Source organism: Buceros rhinoceros, unplaced genomic scaffold (assembly GCF_000710305.1).
Source record: "Buceros rhinoceros silvestris isolate BGI_N320 unplaced genomic scaffold, ASM71030v1 scaffold18062, whole genome shotgun sequence".
NCBI classification, from domain to species: domain Eukaryota; kingdom Metazoa; phylum Chordata; class Aves; order Bucerotiformes; family Bucerotidae; genus Buceros; species Buceros rhinoceros.
This window is the reverse complement of record NW_010400865.1, coordinates 1,297-19,752: the sequence shown is the minus strand read 5'-3', so window position 1 is coordinate 19,752 and position 18,456 is coordinate 1,297. Positions and strand designations below refer to the sequence as shown.

Here is an 18,456-nt window from a genome sequence, read left to right as displayed (position 1 = left end):
AAAGAGTGTCAGGGAGATATGTCAGATCCCACTACTTCCCTAATTTTCAGGCTCAGGTGCCCTCCCTCCTGTCACCGCAAATTACCTTTGAGATTACATGAGACCTAGGGCTTCAGCCAGTGGGGGAAAAAGCAATGAGTGACATTTATAAGACAATATTGTCTGCACCCAGGTCTTCAAGGGAAAAAGCAGTCTTGGAGGAATGGTAATACTCCTCATGATCTTCACAAAGGAGGGAAAAAAGCGAAAAAATGGTAAGCTGATTCCAAGGAAGTCATTGAAGGAAGACCAGGAATGCTATGATAAAGAACGTGTGCTTCTGCAAATTACTTCACATACAATGATAAAAATTACTGAGATACATGTATGAATGGTGGGAAGTCTTCCTCTACCCTTTCCAGATAGCTAGGGCTTCGATTAAATTAGATGGAGAACACCCATAATCTGTGATTCAAAGAGATTCATGAAAAAAGACTCAGGCTTTTCATACATACAGATCCACAGCTCTGACACCATTCTTTCCCCTCCCCTAACGTGGGAAATTATTTTATTCTACAGACATAGGAGGCAAAATGTCAGAGCTGCTTAAAGATGTTGCCAAAGGCACTCTTGCTGATAGCAATCAAACATTTAACTTCTGATGGACCATTCAGACTACCAGAAACAGGGGTGGATACTATTACAAGATTTCAAATCCATCTGTCAAGGTTTCCTGCTTATACACTCTTCCTTCCAGATGATGCAAGCCAAAGAGTTCCAGAGCACGCTGGTTGAGCCATGTAAGTCTCTTCTGATGAATATAAAATTCTGTCTAATGCAGCTATGTGGAGAAAATTAAGCTGCTGTTTCTCATTCAGCGTCTAAGTCTCAGGAATTCTCTCAAGAGTTCTGGAGATCTTTAGAGAGTACAAGAATTCATCCTACAGAGTAGAAGAAAGAACGGGGCTGGGGTAGAAGGATTAGCAACAGATTAGATAGGAATCTCTTAGGGTCAGTAACATCAGCAAATTGTTAAATTTTCATTTTCCTTCAGCACTCTTTATCTTTAGCCAGGGCAATGCTTAACTGCTCCTTAGAGATAGAATTCTTGTTTATTGTCACTGACAGCTTCCTGCAAGAATGATTCCTCTCACAGGAATCATCAAGTGGACTACCACTGATCAACACACAGAAATAGGTCATGATGGGGTCTCTAAAGAACTTCCATCTCTAAGTGCTCTGCTGAGTTCATCCTGTACACTCTCCACGCTGGAGAGGCAAGAAAGGAGGCAGCATTCAGTATGCTCTAAGGAAGCAAACAGAGAAAATGTAATCTTCTCCCACAGGAGTTTTGCAGCATGTCACAATTATGCTGCATGTATGCAGTGATTTGTTAAAATCATACTCTTTCAGCTGTTCAGGAAAGGAAAAACTAGTATCAGATAAACAGGATAGTAAACCCAGTGCCATAAATTACTTGTGTAACAAAACGTGTATTTTCAGACTCTCCTGAGTCAAAGAAACTTGCCAACTGGCCAACACTGGCAAACAGTGAAAGACTCAATTTGGGAGATAGTCCCACCGATACAAAAGCAAAGGCAGTGAGCTACTTTTTATGTGAGGAAAAATCAATATTGACTTCATTGCCATGATGTTTTGAATAATTGCTAAGTCTTAGAATAATGGGTTTCTTGAAATAAATACAGGAGGTTATTTATCTTTCCTCTTCTTTCAGTAACAAAACCACGGAGAAGGAAAATCCCACCGAAGTTAAAAGACAAGTTGACCATACCACAGATTCTCAGAAACGAGAGCTGTGGTCAGCAAGAATGACTCTATTCTCTAGAAGTCTTTCAGGTAAGCAAGTGACACAATAAATGGTTGTATAGAACATCACATTTGCCTAGATAGGTTTGACAGAGTGCACTTATCATTAGAGAATCATAAGATAAATACTACTGAACTGCAGGAATTTGGAGCTTTCCAAAATCAGTAGTCTCTCTTCCCTCTTTCCAGCTCTAGAAGCAGGAGGCAAAAAGTAAGATAGGAACAGACTTCTTTTTCTTTTTTTTAAGAACGAATGTGAGGTTTTACTGATTACATAATCAAGAAAAAACTGTGTAACCAAAAAAGAAAATTTATCACCTCTAAGAAACCAGTTACATAAAAATGCTTCAAGTTCTGCCTTGCATCACAACCGAAAAGGCGGCATGAATACGTGTTGCAGCAACTGCACACTTCATATTCTGGAGTGCAGGAAGAGTGTAAGGGTAACCTAAGTTGGTACTACGATTAAGAAGAGTCTGGTGATGCATAACCAGAATTAATCTGTGTAGATGCATACTGAAGAATTGAGCACTCTCTTCGACAAAAAACGGTCCCTCTTCCCTTTTTCTGTATGTAGCAGTTTGAGTGAAGATGTAAATGGGCTATGGAGGAAAGAGGACAGATGACATAATTTTCTCTGTGTTCTTTTCCAGTTTAGCTAAGGCCCTAGTTTTGAAAATACTTGCAAGGATGTTCAACTTTTACCTGAGAAGTTTACTATACATTTCAATATGACAGCTAATCTATTTTAACAAGTCAAATGTGCGTGTAGAAAATTGCTAAATCAAGCTTCAAAAGTTACAGGGACAACCTGTATTTGTAAAGAAAAGCACTGTTTTACTGCTGATGCAAATGTGATGCAAATGCAGCAAGCTCGTGTAGAGCAATGTGCAAAACTAGAAAACATGGAATAAATTTCTAAAAACAAGTGATATCAAATGCCATTTATGCATTAAAATTCATGATGTTGTCACTTCTGTTACTGATGCTTAGAAACTATTCACTTTTATGAACACTAATATAAAATAACAGTTCTCTTACTTACTTTCAACATGTGCAAATGCACAAAACGGACCCCGTGGGCAGTAACCTGTTTGGCGCATGTCATTGCACTTTGTAGATTTATATATCTAAACAAAACAGAAGGATGGTTATCAATCATAAGCATATTTGTTATGTAAGGACATAATAGTTTAAAAAATTTTAAAATCTTGAAATGAAAATAGTATTACACAGTTTTCTCAGAAAGTCCAGTTCTTATGATCATTTTCAAAAATCACACAGAAGAGCAGAATTTTAAGAAAAGCAAACCTGAGACAAGAGAATCTTAACCCTCTTCTGTATAATAAGTAGTAAGTAACAATATTTCAGAAAAGCAGTGGTTAAACTTCTTTGGTCTTCCACGTTGTATAGAAACAAGGCAAACTTTGGGAATAAAATTTTCGAAGTCATTTACCAACACTTAAAAAATCTTGCAGGAGAAATGATGTATGTCATACAACAGCTTGCACAGCTGGAGAAAAAAGAAACCCAACTAGTACGCTTTTTTCCACACAAGCTGTCCTTCTTAGGACAGTTCTAATATCCAAATCATCCTAACATTCAAACGTCTTTCTCTAACCTGACTGGGTGTGTGCAAACTGGAGTACTACTGACGGTTCGTTACAATAGTGATTACAGAAGTTGCTAGGAACATCCTGACTGAGTTTATTGCTCTACCAGGATCTTGATCTTTGCATCACAGAAGGACCCACAGAGCTGGGCAGAAGGGCTGACGTACTGTCATATTAGAACGACATTAAGAACCTATTTAAAAGCACATAGGTTCTTTAGGAAATTACTTCTGGTGATTTGCAAGTCTGGGGCAGATAGCAGAGGGATCTTTTTGCTTCCCCAAACCTTGGTACTGTGGTCTTTGGCTTTCAGTGTCAGTTGAACAATTCATGGCTTGGCAAGTAATAATTCTTACTTCATAGTCCCACTTATTTGGTACTTTCGCATATGTTGTGATAAAAATGTTTACTTTGGACTCCAGCCTTACAGCAAACACGAAAAATGAAACAATGTGTTGAAAAAAAGCAGCAACCAGTTCTGTAAGCTCTTTATTTTAGAGCTGTTTTAAGCATCTTAGATAAATACCCCTCTCATAAGTGATTTTGAATTGATGATGAAAATTCAGTTGCTACTAGTTCATGCATAACCCAAAGATCATCCAAGAAACTACAGTAACGTGCTAACTCACAAAATTATTACTGATGCTTATCATTCTACAAATAATTTATTTTTCCTTGAATACTGAAAGAGCAACAAAACGTCCATGCTGCAGGCAAGCAGTCACCCAAATGACACACTTAACAAACCAGTGTGATTGATCTTTCCACCAGTTTCACTGGGAGCTATCACAGATACAGCAAAAAACCAAAAGAGTAATTTGTGGAGACCACACCCGAACTAGGAAATGAAGCTGGGCCCATCTCCTTTCTTTCCTGTTATCTGCTGATTTGTTAAATATAAACCCCCAATGATGAGTTCCAAATGGCTTCAACAAATAATGTAACTGGCAGTTTGGTCTTAGACTGAGGTTCTAGCCAAAAAAAATAGCTTTCTTGATCCTATGAGCTGCCCAGATAGTAAGGAGTGCCTTCTGGTAAATGCTGTAGATACAGGAAGAAGTGACAAGGTAGATAATGTCAATATACGACTGGGGAAGAGCTTGCACCTCAAACCGACTGTAGAGGTGGCCACATCATCTAGACATACTGATACTACAAGACACACAGCAAACTCAAAGAACTAAATCATCATGGAAGAGTAACCTCCCAGCTACAGACAAGAACATCGCTGCTACGTATTAATAGCAGAATCAAGCTATTCCTGAATGTGATAACAAAGAAGTTTCTTCAAAAAATAGTCACCAAGCCAAGAGGCAATGACAACATTCTTTATCTGACTTTGGTAAAGAACGAGTACATGAAAACATCCCATAACAGAAGATAATGTCAAGTAAAGTGAGCATTAATTCAACTTAGAGGACATAAAAAAGGTTGAATTAATGTGACTGACATCAAGTAAGTAGATGAGAAATGACAACAACTGATTACCACCATTAAATAGACTGAATTTCATTATGAACTGAACAAAATGAGTGCTTTGAATCCTTAGGTCAGAGGAACAAAAGCTGTATGGAATTTACATTCTAACCACACAACTGAATGAACAGTCAAGAGCTAGAGCAAAGCAGGGAAAGGATCACAAGGTATGATGCTGAATGAAAACTCCTTAAATTAAATACTAGACCTAAAATTAGGTGAGGTGATAACACTATGCCCAACAAACTGCCTGGATTATCAGTAGGAATTATGTGCACCTCCACAACAAAGGCAGCACAGCTAATGGAAACAAGTAGACAAAGACTGAGGTGACTACAGCTTATGTGTAAGTGTACCGGTTTGAGCTAAACTTCCTGGTTTAAGCTGAAAGCAAATCACCATTAGTTCAGGAACGGGAAGCGAATTAGTTAATTGTTACATCAGAATTTTTTAAAAACTGGCAAATAAGACAGTTGCAGTTAGCAAGTAGTTTTAATAAAGCCATCATGTCAGAGGTAGCACTATTAACTGAAGTATATGAAGTGTAGGTCACATGCGGTTGAGCAAAGCAAAAGTAGCTAATTCAGGCCAATGCATGCCCACTAATTATTCTGTCTGTCTGCATTTAGATTAAAGACAAAAAGAAATGTGATAAAATTAAAGGTACATTTGGCAAAGACACATCAAGGCAGACTCACCATATAACTGATAAATCAAAGGTCCTTCTCTAAAACAGAAATGCGATCATTCAAGTAATGACTTCAGTAAATTAATGTGGTAAGATTCATTAAGATAATAAAGAGCACGACTCTTACCTATGTTACATATCTGCTGTTAAATTGACTAATGGAGAAATGACAATGGATGTTAGCAGGAAGGAAGATGGCAGACAAAATCAGTAGCATTACTAGCCCAGCTCTAACCCATGACACTTACTTTAGCGGTTTCAGTCATAGCTTTGTCATAAATAAAAGTATGGTAGCAATATTAAGCAGGAAGACATCTTTACTACAGGAAAGAGCTGAAATATGATGCAGAAGAAATTAGATGATCTGAAATAAATCTGGACTGTAAAATCTCTAGAAATCAGGACAGTGAAATTCTGGAGCAGCATCTCAAGAGCAGAGAATGCTGACACCTATTTAGTATGAAGATACGGCTGTTCAGCTTATGATAGGTAATGTATGATACAAAGCTTCCAACAATCCTGGAGTCAGTATGCTAAGAATTCCTTTCCCAGTATGGTCTTGAGATGCCTTCAATAATCTTCGTAATTGAAAGAGAAATTAGCAATTGTTTAAATGGTCTTTGCTTATACCTCACTAACTACTGAATTCTCTAATGCAAGAAATTACATCCTGCTGTGAATTCTTCACGTCCATTTAAAGGTCTCAAAATAAAAACCGATACGCAATGTTGAATGGGCAGCTTCTAGTATAACATATCTTTCCAGTATCATGTTTGTTTCTATTAACCGACACATTTAATATTTTCATAGTGTTGCATAAGAATTAAATCTAAGCCAACTGCATATGACACAGCGTGGTTAAAATCAAGTATTCAACAGAGTTACAATGACTTTCTCTAGAGAGGAATCTAAAACCACCTTGTTTTTCTGGAGCGTCTTACTTCAGCTACTAGGAGATTTTTCTGCTCTTTCCATGTCTATTCATTTTCCCTTAATTATTGCAATAAAGTTTTTTTAATCATGCTTAAAACAAAAATTTGTCCCAAGTTATTGATTAGCAATTACTACTATGACTTCATTAACAATCCAAGAAATCAGGCAGAAAAGTGATCACATTCATTTATGCCCCAATCCAGAGAATATTAATTAATTTTTCATAAGCAGTACAATAAAAGTGCCAATAAGTGAAAACCACAGCAGTACAAATAGCTATTTCTTAGCAAATTCTTCAACAACTGTAAGTGGTGAAAGAAATACTTTTTTTCATAAATAACACCCTTAATTGATAATCAATCCCATATTAAATTTGAAATCTCTAAAAATAAGTAGAGACATAGTTCTTACCTCAGGATGAAACTGCTGCTCTGTACGAGAATGACAATACTGACAGCTATCCCCGCTTTCACACCTTGACGGTTCACCCCATTCATCAGCATGTTTTACATTTGGGCAAGGAGTGGATCTAGAAAAAAAGTGATGTCCAGATGTATCTACTTCCTAGCAGAATTCTCAAACAATTTCTCTCTAAACCTCAGAATGTTAGATTCTGGGACCTGTAACATTGCAAACTCTGAAAGACTCTGACTTTTTGGAAATTCTTTGACAGAAAGATGAGCTAGTAAGATTCTATCTGTCTTCTGTCTAAAGACATTTATTCACAGTCCTAAGACTGCCAAGCAAAGCCCATCAATTCTAAACCTTGTATCACTGCACAGAACATCACTAAAACCAATGAAGAAACCAGAGTGTATGAGAATGTTGTAAAATGATGTAATGATAAATGATGTAATGATGAAAAGCAAGAGAGGAGATGCATTAAATTCTAGTCCTAAAAATATTGGTCAAAAATGGAAAATTATAGAACAAAACCAGAAAAACAGATAGACATTATGATTTATCTTTTCATAACAAAGAAGGTTTGACCTATTGACTCCGATTTTTGCTAAGAATTACAGAAATTTTCATTCTTCACAAGAAAGAGGAGTATTTCCGTTGTAGCTTCAGTTTTTGTCTTCAGAACGGTTTGATCATTCTGAACAGAAGCCTTTCTTCCAAAAAACAAATTTAGCAAGGCTATTGGGAAAGACGTGTTTTTATTCCATTAGGAATATCCGATTGCATTATAGAAGAACCCAAACAGATCAGCCCATTAACAACTGTCTGACTTACCAAAAAGTCTATCTTAATATATATTCATGTACCTGTATTTGAATTTTCTGGGATTTCGTCTTCTATCTCGACTATTGTGATAGTGTGGACATGCATAACCCTGGCGGCAGAGTCTGGGTGGCTTGGTACATTGTTCTGTCTTGTAGCCAGCTAATACAAAATTTTTATCTGTAAACAGGTCAACAATTAAGAGAAATAAACAACTTATTTTTGCATTCAGAGTGTCTTTAGTGAGCTTAGGTATCACACTGCTTTTTGTAAAAAAATTGTGATTCACAGACCTCTCTATTCTTGTAAAATTTGACTACAGCATTTTTTTAAATAGAAGTCTAACACATTTTATGCAAAGCAATCATCATTGCTTTTATATTCAATAGCAACATTACAATAAAGTAATCAAACAGAGCACTACCAATCTATTGGTAGAGAAACTATCTGGAAATTCTCATTACATACATTTAACATGATGAAAACGAGTACCTGAAAATACATCATTCATTTTAGTAAGATATAAATACTAAAAACTCTTAAGTTCAGTATTGGCTGTCCTTATTTCACCAAAACTGCTTTCATGCTAAGGCTGTCCAGAAAAACCTTTCTGGACAAATTCTACAGCCTCTTCTCTACCTGTGCCTCTGTCTCTATATCTGACTCCTGGAAGGAGGAACTAGGAGATGACAAACAAGGTTTTGTCTAGAAACAGAAAAATTCAGAAAAACAATGGAGCAAGTAAAAAAATTGGCATGTACAATTTAGCTAACAGCAAGCATGGGTTAGTGAAAAGCAGCTCATGCCAAACCAATGTTCTTCCTAAAGAAAATGGATGTAGGTAAAACAGAAGCAGTTAATGTCATGTATCTTGACTTCAGCAGACCTTTTAGCCTGAGATGTTCTCAAAAACAAACTGTACAATACTACAAGACTCCTCTAGGATTTGTGGAAAACTAGCTGAAGAAATATTCTCAGAGTCATTAATGATGTACTTTCAAATAGCAAAGATTATTAATCAGAATATCACACAGAGTCTATTCTTTCTTGAAGCCTTTTCAATAGTTTCACCAAAGGCTTACGAAAATAAGGCTGAAATCACTAGTTGTATGATTTTCAATCCCCAGAAACTATGTGCAATCTCACCATATTTACAGGGATGGTCAGAAGACATACTACTTCTTATAACACAGACCAGTCACAATGCAAGGAATGCAATAGAAGTCTTTGCAGTTGGTCAATTTTGCTGTCTTTTTACATCAAACTTCCAACATTTTTTGACCTAGTGCTGACAATAAAGCTCGACACATCACTAGTGCTTAAATGGTTAAGGGAATCAAGGGGAGATAATTGTATGATACTTGTACCCTCTATATTTTGTAAATCTACTATAGGTTGAGTTCCAACCATTTACAGACAGCATCTTCATGTGACCTCTTTCTGTGCTACTGTAGCCACATTAATTTTGTTTAGCCACATTAATTGCACCCAGCAGTCTTTTCTAAAGTGACATTTGGGAAAAAGCTCTAACAATATCCAATTGATACTAACAACTTTGGCTACGAAATAAGCAAGTCCAAATGAGGAACATGAGAACCAACTTTGAAAGCCTTAAGAAAACTACGGTGATTAGATTTACTTTAAGAGCTCTAATACAATGCTTTCAAGACATTCTTGTATTTTAATATCCTGCTCCAATTTTCTGTTTAATATTCTACCTCATTCCTGTTAGTCAAATTCAGCAAAGAGTAACAGTCTGATAACTCTAATCATTACTACTACCTAGCACAAGAAAGAGTTCCTACTGACTTTTAAGACCAGTTATTCAATTGACACAGATTACCAACACTTGTAAACTATTAAATATTTTCAAAAGGCGATCTGATGTGATGGACAGAACAATTTGTTCACAAATATCCTTATTACGTATATAAACCAATTCTTTATTCTGCTTAAAAAGGCTTTTGAACTTCTCCCATATGAAGACCCAGGACCAACAAATTGGATCAAATATCAATAAAGAGAAAGGAGACAGGGTAACGTTACCCTGCCATCTTGGATCTTCACTAAGGATCTTCTCAATCATTGCCTGGCTTGCTAAAATTCCTGGTTGCAGATCTGGAATGCCTTCACCGCATCCTAGCTGGCCATTTTGTAAGGTTTCCTGTGCCTGAAGTTCTCTGGAAGGGGGAAAAGAAAGTAAGACTCATAAACCGGATAACTACAGTAACCCTATCTGTCACAGGCATAAACCTGTCCAAGCATACCAAAATTCTGTCATTTATTCTGGCTTTTAACAAGCCTGTATTATATATCTCTCTATATATATCTATATATCTAGATATAGATATAAATTTGCTGTGTTTCAAACCATTACTTGGATAGAAGCTGGTAAATAATTGTAAGGAACAACCATGTCATACAAATAAAAGGGAACAATGAAGGAATGCTGGCATTGCCCATGTGTACCTCTGTATGCTGGTGTGCTCACATTTTGAATATGCTATTAATTTCTGATATTGCACTGCCACATAGGACATTGTAGAACTAAAAAAAGGTATAGAAAGAACAATAAGGGTGATCAGAAATAACTCCTCTATGAGGAAGAATTAAACACCGTAAGACGCTTTGCCTTGGAAAAGTTATGACTGAATGAAGGTACAAAATATAGCTATGGAACACTACATCACATGAAAGCAGCCAAAGTACTTTTGGCTCACTGTAAGATTTTTGCAAGAAAAGTTTGTCAAGACATTTGGGAGACCTGGTAACAAACAACAGTCATTATGAGGAAACGGAATTTCTTCTGCAAGAATTTACAACTGCTTTGCAAGTAAGCAACCACAAGCTTGCTGAAAGATCACAATGACTACCACCAAACTAAAAGGTTTGTATTAGCTGTATGAAACCTCTACCAAAAATCTGAGACAATTTTATTACACCTTTTCAGTAAAATTAAGTTGTATAGAGATTCAACAACGGCAAATCAGTACAACAGATGAAGAACAAAAAAAAAGAAAAAGATACTATAGCTTAATTATATTAGGCAGACTACTTTGAAGCAATGGAGCAACAAGGTGAGGAATCAAATACCAGAGGTGGACCTAGAGAACTCTATGAAAAGCAAAGGCCTCTACCTTTAGTTGGCACTTTCTCTAGACACAAATATTCAAGGAGCTTACCTCCTATACCAAAATACTCCTAAGTCAGGATCTCTGAAGAGGAGTTTGAAAGGTGCAGTCATTTATAATGTAACTAGTTATGTTATTCACTTACATATCACTTCAGTAACCTCTCTGACCCTAAGTATCCTCCAAGAAAGACAATCTCAAAGGGAAAGGAACATAAGACAGACCCAAAGTCGAGTCTAAAAATCTTTCAAAGTCAAAATATTCTTTTACAGATTCAGAAAAGGTGCAGGCAATGACAAGGAAAACAAATAGTTCCTACAGAGTGCTTTTTTCTTTAAGGTGGATATGCAGAAGAACAAAGCTATTAAGGGGAATAAAGTGAAAGTCTGCATCAGTGAATCTACTGTTGTTTCTCTCATCTTTACTTAAAACGATGAAACCCTAATATCTGTGTCCATCATGGAGCAAATAGACCATCAAAGAAAAAATAACACCTGATTGTTGGGACTTCCTTCTGAATGCTGGATGCCTGAAAACAGGAGTAGCAATGGCACACAACTGTTCTTCACGAACTCTAAAGAAGTTTGAGGCAGCCTACTTGTGTGTTCAAGCCGTTAAACAGAGTCTCCTACCACAAACGGCTTCAGCTCCTCCTGATGCTCTATACGTAGCCCATCACCAGTAAACAATCATGTAACATATTAAAAGACATTTAGAGAACGGAGCTTAGTTTTGGTCTTGCTATACACTGGTTTCTCATTCCAGTACAATACAAAAGATAACAAAGATACTAAGCATTCTGTATTCAGACTGACATGGCATCATGCTGCATACGCTAAATGAGGAAAGTTAAAAAAGAAGAAAAAGAAAATGGAGAGATGTCTGGCAGAAGAAGCATCAGCTAGCTAATTAAAGAAAGTCTCCTGGAAAGAAAAGCTATATATAACTAAACAGGCAATGCAGCAGTGAATTCTGTAGCAAAATATGAATTTAAATAATTGTGAAATTACTGAAAAGGCACTAACTTTACTAAAATTATTGTGAAGGAAGAGTTACCATCTCCCAACAGATGGTTGGGAACAAGGGATAATAAAGGTAAGAATGTAAGATAGCAGCCATACCAGCTCAGATCAAAGGTTCAGCTAGCCTGGAATCCTGTCTCCAACAGTGGCCAATAGCAGATGCCTAGGGAAGAGTATAAGAATAGGGCAAGCGTATAGTGATATTTCCCTGGAATGGTCTTCCAGTGTCCAGTGAGAGATACTTTGATACCATCCAAGGCTTCAAAGCTGTCTAGGAATTGGTATCCTTTCCTACTGAGTTTATACAGACCAATTTCTGTAGCAAGAGCTCCCCTTCCACCCCTTTATAGTACCTCCCAACAACACGTTTATCGTCCAGCTTTGGCCACAGCTAAAACTCATACCTACCACTACCCTGATTCACAAAGCACCTTCTTCCAACAATAACTTGATTATACACTAGAGAGGCAGAAATATCATACTCATACATGAAAAAATACAACATAATTTAAAAACCCCACAACATCAGTAGGCTAAATGTCAAACATACAAGCTGAGAACCTGAAAGACAGCTTAACAAAATCATATATTTGTGAATGTACAAAACACATACAAATTTACAAGGCACTAATGACAAAAGGCAGAGTATCTGGTCTTTTATCAGTCCTAAGAATTACATATGTGGCTCTTGAAATTGCAAGTTACATCACCGTAGCGTTTTTATTTCCCAGTGTGCTATTGTGATGCACAGTGACTTCTATTCTTATGTTTAGAGAAGCAAGTATATTCTTCATGCAAAGCATACTGCATTTTCTGGTACATGGTGATAACAGACACATGGTATTTCCTGCTAGCTAGGCTGAAGAATTTGAAACAAGACTACCTTATATCATATACTGGTGGTCTAAGATCATGTGGACCATGAGCAAAGGCACAGTGACTTCCATTCTTCACACAGTGACCCCGGGCATCTGTTTCATGAATGCATGTTCCAGTCTTGTAATATCTGAGGTGATACTTCCTTTCTGTATCGCCTGTTGTTCGATGCAGGTAAGGGCAACTACATAACAGAAAGGGAAAAGTTAGGGCATTGTTGGAGTTTCATTTTTAGTAATTTAATTCTGAATTATATCTCTTGCTAACTCATAACAAGTAATTTTGCCAAGCAAACGCTGCCCCAAACAAACCACTATCACAGATTAGCTTGCAAATAAAAAAAAGATTAATCTATTTCTTAGTCTCTGTCAAAGTTATAAGAATTTATAGCAAGATTTATATCACAAAGATATTATTAACAAATCTAGTAAGCACCTCTGTAAGCAACACCATCATCTGAGCTAAGGAATGACATCTCCCATACTGATACAAGCCCAAATAACTTCTACACTAAGACGTACAAGATTTTTTTTTTTTTTTAATGTTTTCATCATCTAAAATCAAGGTGTACTGAAACATGGTGATTTTTTTTTTTCCTGACTGCTCCTTCTAGACATGGAACTTACTGAACAGTCTCAGGGGAAATCTAAAATGGCTCTTCTTTTAAAAGGAAGAGAACAATTTTTACATCAGCCATCTATCTCTGTATGTATACTAACCATTTTTCAGACACAACTGTGAATTATGGTCTGTATTTTAAAATGGCTAGCATCACATGCGGGTTACAATTCCAACTACCAACACTAAACAAATTTTTAAAACTTCACAAAAATATATACACAGGGATGTCTTTTCTCTCTGAGTTTATTTTGGTGTAATTAATTTTGGTCTCTGCTGCTTTTAAGAAAACACTAATCTCCAAAAACTACTTTTCTCCATCCCAAAGTAAAAAGAAACTGCACCCAAAAGCTTACAGAGTGATACAGAACAAAAAATGAAAAGTCCCACAGAAATATTTTACTTTGAATGGAGGGAGAATAGCAAACCACTAAACAGACTTTAACACTCAGAAGAATTTATGCTGGCTGAAGCTTTATTTACTATATTGTAAAAAGGTTGTTTAGAAACTACATGAAGCGATTGTTTGCAAACATTCACAAGTCTGGTTTTATATATTTACATCGAAATCATACATTTTTCCCGCTGTGTTAACCACATGCAGCTTGTGCTGTCTCCTGGGAATTGATACTGTTCATGATTTCTGAAAATCAAGTTGCTTCCTCGTAGGAATTTAAAACCAGCATTCTGTTAAGCAAGATAAATGGGCTGCAGCTAGTGATTTGTACCTATCTCTTTAAATCCCAAGGGAATGAGTTAGTGGGAAGACTGGGTATACCAAACTCAGAGCACTGACAAAATCCAATTTGTCAGTGTAAGGTGGAGCACAGTAGTTCTTTCACACTCCTTGGTGCTACATGGAAAGACAGACAGGATGCAGTCTTCGTTGGACCCATTATAGTGCCTCAGCTGAACTCTGTGAGAAATTCTCTGTGAAGTGTGAATAGCACTGACACAGCCCTCTGATTGATACGAAAAAATGAGAAAACCCACAAGAGACAGACACTTTTGCCAGCGCTAGTGCTGTCCTCTAATAAAAGCAGCTTTTAGATGACAGGTAGTACTTACTCACACGAAGCATCAAACTAAGCCAATGCTCTGGAATAAGCAGAGAACAGATGTCCTACTCAATCAATCTTCAATGAACCAGAGGAATGTTGGATCTTACCCTCACTTCATTAATGAAATATTTTAATGGAGCATAAACCATTATAATATACAGTTTTGAACAAGACTGGTATTTTGATTTAAAAGGGCTGACTTTAATTATCATCAGATTACATGACTGCAAACTGATAAACTTGTTCTTAAGTACCATAGTTCAGTACTAAGGTTGTTCACACATCACATATTCCTTATGAACAATTTTTTTACTAAGAAAAAAAAAAGTTCCCAGGCAAAATAGCAAATCAATTTCATGGCCCATATTTCTGGAGCCATCTCCCAGCTTAAAATAACTGTACTGAATCCTAACTTAATAAAAGTGAATTGGTAAAGACCATCACTCTGTATTTTTAAGTTCTATTGGAGTGTACACACAACTTTTAACTATTGAAATCAGCTTTGTTTTCTGTATCTGGATCTCACAAACTGTCATTACAGTATTCAAAATAAGTAGATGTGTATACCACAAAACAGAATATTCATTCACAAAAAAATAAAAGGTTAAATGATTACTGAAACGTACATTTCCTTCTTAATTCACATCAGAAACAATCCGAAGATATCCCATTAACAACAAAATAGTTCCAGTTTAAAGGATAAGGCTAGATGTTCTTAAGTGTATGAAAACAACTATAGAGTTTTACTTCTGTTCAGCCTTGAGGCACTGACACATTTTTTCCTAGGATTTTCTGAAGTGCTCCTATGTAGAATTGCAGAAGGCTCCTGTAACTCATTCACCCTTAGTGTAGTCTTATGTTACAGATACTAACATATCCCAGATAATCTCCTCTTTTGGAATCTGACAGAAGTTGACTACAATGGTTGAAAACCACATCAGATTAGATATCACTTCTATCCTCACTTGTGAAATTGGGAGGAATACTATTCACTGCTCAAATATATGTCTCTAACTGTGCAAGTAATCTGGTCTTTCTCACAAGCCCTTCCTTAGAACAGATTGTTTTAATTTCTACCATTAATTTGCTAGCCTTTTCTAAACAGCTTTAAAATGCAGGGCTTTTTTTCTTTCCAAGTTGAACTTTGGAAAGAAATAACTCAGTGAAGCCTAGGTGAAACCAATGATTTCTACTTTAACTCTCTTGAAAGTGTGGTCCTGAAAATGATTACGGATGTCGTTACTCTACCCTTCTTGCTAGTTATCAACTCACAAATCACATTAAACCGACCATGCATGCAGATGAGCAGAACAGAGAAACAGAGACATAGATAAAAGCCAAAAAAGTTCCAGTACGTTGTCACAGATAGCTCAAAACGAAGGTGTCCTGGCACTATTCATTACAATCCATTTCTACAAGAATTTGAAGTTGCTCCAAATAAACAGCTAAATTTTAGGCAGAAGACAAAACAGGGTCAAAAAAAACCCCTATTTTGCTGAGTTCTGAAACTCACTGGATGCTGCCGCACACACCGTAAGCACCTCCTCGGAAATGCTGTTGTTTTCCTCCATTGTTTTCTCCTGTCACTACAGACAGGCTCTGGCGGTGTCTGTCTTGAAGAAAGCGACCTTCTACTTCTCTTGCCTTTCCCAATTATTTGGCCCCGTATGCCTTTTCTTTTCTACCTTAATTTCAATCAGCTATCAACTTACAATAGTTGACTGCCATTTCTAGCCACCAGTTCTCAGGATCAGATCTAAAATAAGGCCTCCACAGTTCACCTGAAACTTCTCTCTCAAATGTCTCAAATAGTCTTACCTTAGACAACTGAGTCAAAGAAAACATATTCCTTTTTCTCTACTCCCATCTGTCTTTCTTACTTTTCTTAATTTATCGCCTGCTTTTTTAATTTAAATTTTTACTAAATTTTTCTCCCCTTGAAACATTGTTCTCCTTTGTTTATGGGAATTCAGTTACATTCACATTTTCCTCTCAGTCTTTCAACTTCAACATTTTCTTACACTTCTGGTGAGGGGTCTCACAGGTCTCCAGCCCTGGTTCGCTGCTCTTATCCTACACATGGGCAAAACAAAAACTTGAAAGCCACCACCTCTTTGCTGAAAACTCCTCTACCTATCCATTCAATTCAAACTGTAAGCACGACATGCTAGAACAGAGGTATGAATCTCACTACTAGTCTTAATTCTGCTAAGTCCCCTGCACTTCCATTATGCCTCACAATATAATCACCCTGTTTATCATTTAGGCTCGTACCAAAGGAGTAATCTTCTGCCACTGTAGAGGACAACCTCTCCAACCCAGCTGCGGCAAAAATGTTTCCATCTTACATCTCAGTTAGTGAAGTATCTTCTCTTAGTTGCTTCTGACAATTCAGTTTTGCACAGTTAATATCCTTTTAAAACATTTCTTCCCTTTTCCTCCTTTAGAATCAGTATCTATGAGTCAGTAATGAAAGGTCAACTCTTGTCCCCAGCCAATTCATGACATGAGCATCCATCATCCTCGTTTGTTGATTTTCAAAGAGGAACTGCACATGCTGCCCCAAGATTGGCAGGAGTGATTTACAAACACCTGAAAAGGTAATTAATTGTTCTCTTTTAAATCATCCCTCAGAGACATTTTTTCCTCTTTATGTTGTTTAGGCACAGTACTCAATCTTGTCATACTGCCAAGTGCATTTTTCCTGTTTACCTTCTCTTATCTCATCATGGAAAAGAAATCCATCTATTTCTTCTGTGACTACAGCCTGTAACACACCCGATCCATGACAAGTGCTGCTATACGCTACAGTAACCAAAATAATTAATTCTCATTTTTTAAAACAGGTGGCCAGCATAACTGTGTATTTCCCGGCTGTTCCCCTGTAATTTTTTTTTTTTTTTCAGAAGTCCCTCCTTGCTTCCATCACTGCAAATGAAGGTAGCTTCTCTGACATATGACCACAATATACCCGGCCCCTCTACATCTGCCTGCCTGCCTGCCATACCACACCCGTCCCAAGTTCACCGACGACCCTCTGTAGCCTTTACCTTGAACAGACACGTGTCCACGGAAATACAAACACTAAGGGGCTAGCCAGACAACTAACAGCTTTTTCTCAGCGGAACATCACAAAACAGTCATTTGATTCCATCATCCTTCAGAAAATCTATGTAAGTTTAAAATCTTGAAGCCATCTCTATACAGTAGGGTTTGCACCTACTGGTCAATGTCAAAGTTGTCAGGAGAAAAACAAGACGCAACTGAAAAAAAAAAAAAGGGGCAGCAATACTAGCACCAGTGTGCAAAAACAAACTAGCAGAAACCCACTTCTTATGTTACACTTTAAAGCTCGTCATAATGCAAAATCATAGTTCTAACTCTATGATCGCAACAATACTAGCACCAGTGTGCAAAAACAAACTAGCAGAAACCCACTTCTTATGTTACACTTTAAAGCTCGTCATAATGCAAAATCATAGTTCTAACTCTATGATCGCCTAGAGAATACATGCTTATAGAAAAATACATGTGCCTAAAAATCGACAAATTGCTTACAGAAATCTGTTTTCAAATAAACAGGATTCTAGTGGTCATTTTCGCTCAGGAGAAATTAGCATCTTTCCTTAATGCCACTGATACTACTATAAACACCTAGGACTGAAAGAAATCACTTACTCATCTCCATCTGGGCAGATTCCTGTAGTCTCATCATATTTTGTACAATAAACATCTGGACTGTAGTTAAAAGTCCCATCACGCCTTCGTATAGGTCTACGACGACGCTGATTTAGGAAATGCCAATGAAAACAGGTAAATGGTCTGTGCTGGGTACACTTGTGCTGCAAAAATAGGGGGCACTGCTCTGTCCTAAATTCCTTTAGATACCTAAAAAAATTAAACTGTGTTACAAGTTTATCTTATTGGAGGCACATTTTTACAGTATTAACAGGGCACTTGACAGTTCAGTGCATACAGCCCATGAAAAATTGTACAAATGTACCTGCA

The 18,456-nt window shown here is 37.0% G+C and overlaps 1 protein-coding gene across 1 annotated transcript in view; it reads right to left on the bottom strand.

Annotated features, from left to right (window-relative positions):
- The window catches only part of LOC104489865 (putative E3 ubiquitin-protein ligase UNKL), a gene marked incomplete at its 3' end in the record, with an annotated part of 30,980 nt that extends 12,775 nt beyond the window's left edge, over positions 1-18,205 (bottom strand). Inside the window, exons 1-6 of the mRNA XM_010132072.1 lie at positions 18,127-18,205; positions 12,777-12,927; positions 9,787-9,920; positions 7,785-7,920; positions 6,928-7,045; positions 2,852-2,936 (exon numbers count right to left, since the gene is read on the bottom strand). Of these exons, the coding sequence (XP_010130374.1) occupies positions 2,852-2,936; positions 6,928-7,045; positions 7,785-7,920; positions 9,787-9,920; positions 12,777-12,927; positions 18,127-18,205 (703 nt within the window). The remainder of the gene's footprint in view (positions 1-2,851; positions 2,937-6,927; positions 7,046-7,784; positions 7,921-9,786; positions 9,921-12,776; positions 12,928-18,126) is intronic.
- Positions 18,206-18,456: the final 251 nt, after the last annotated feature.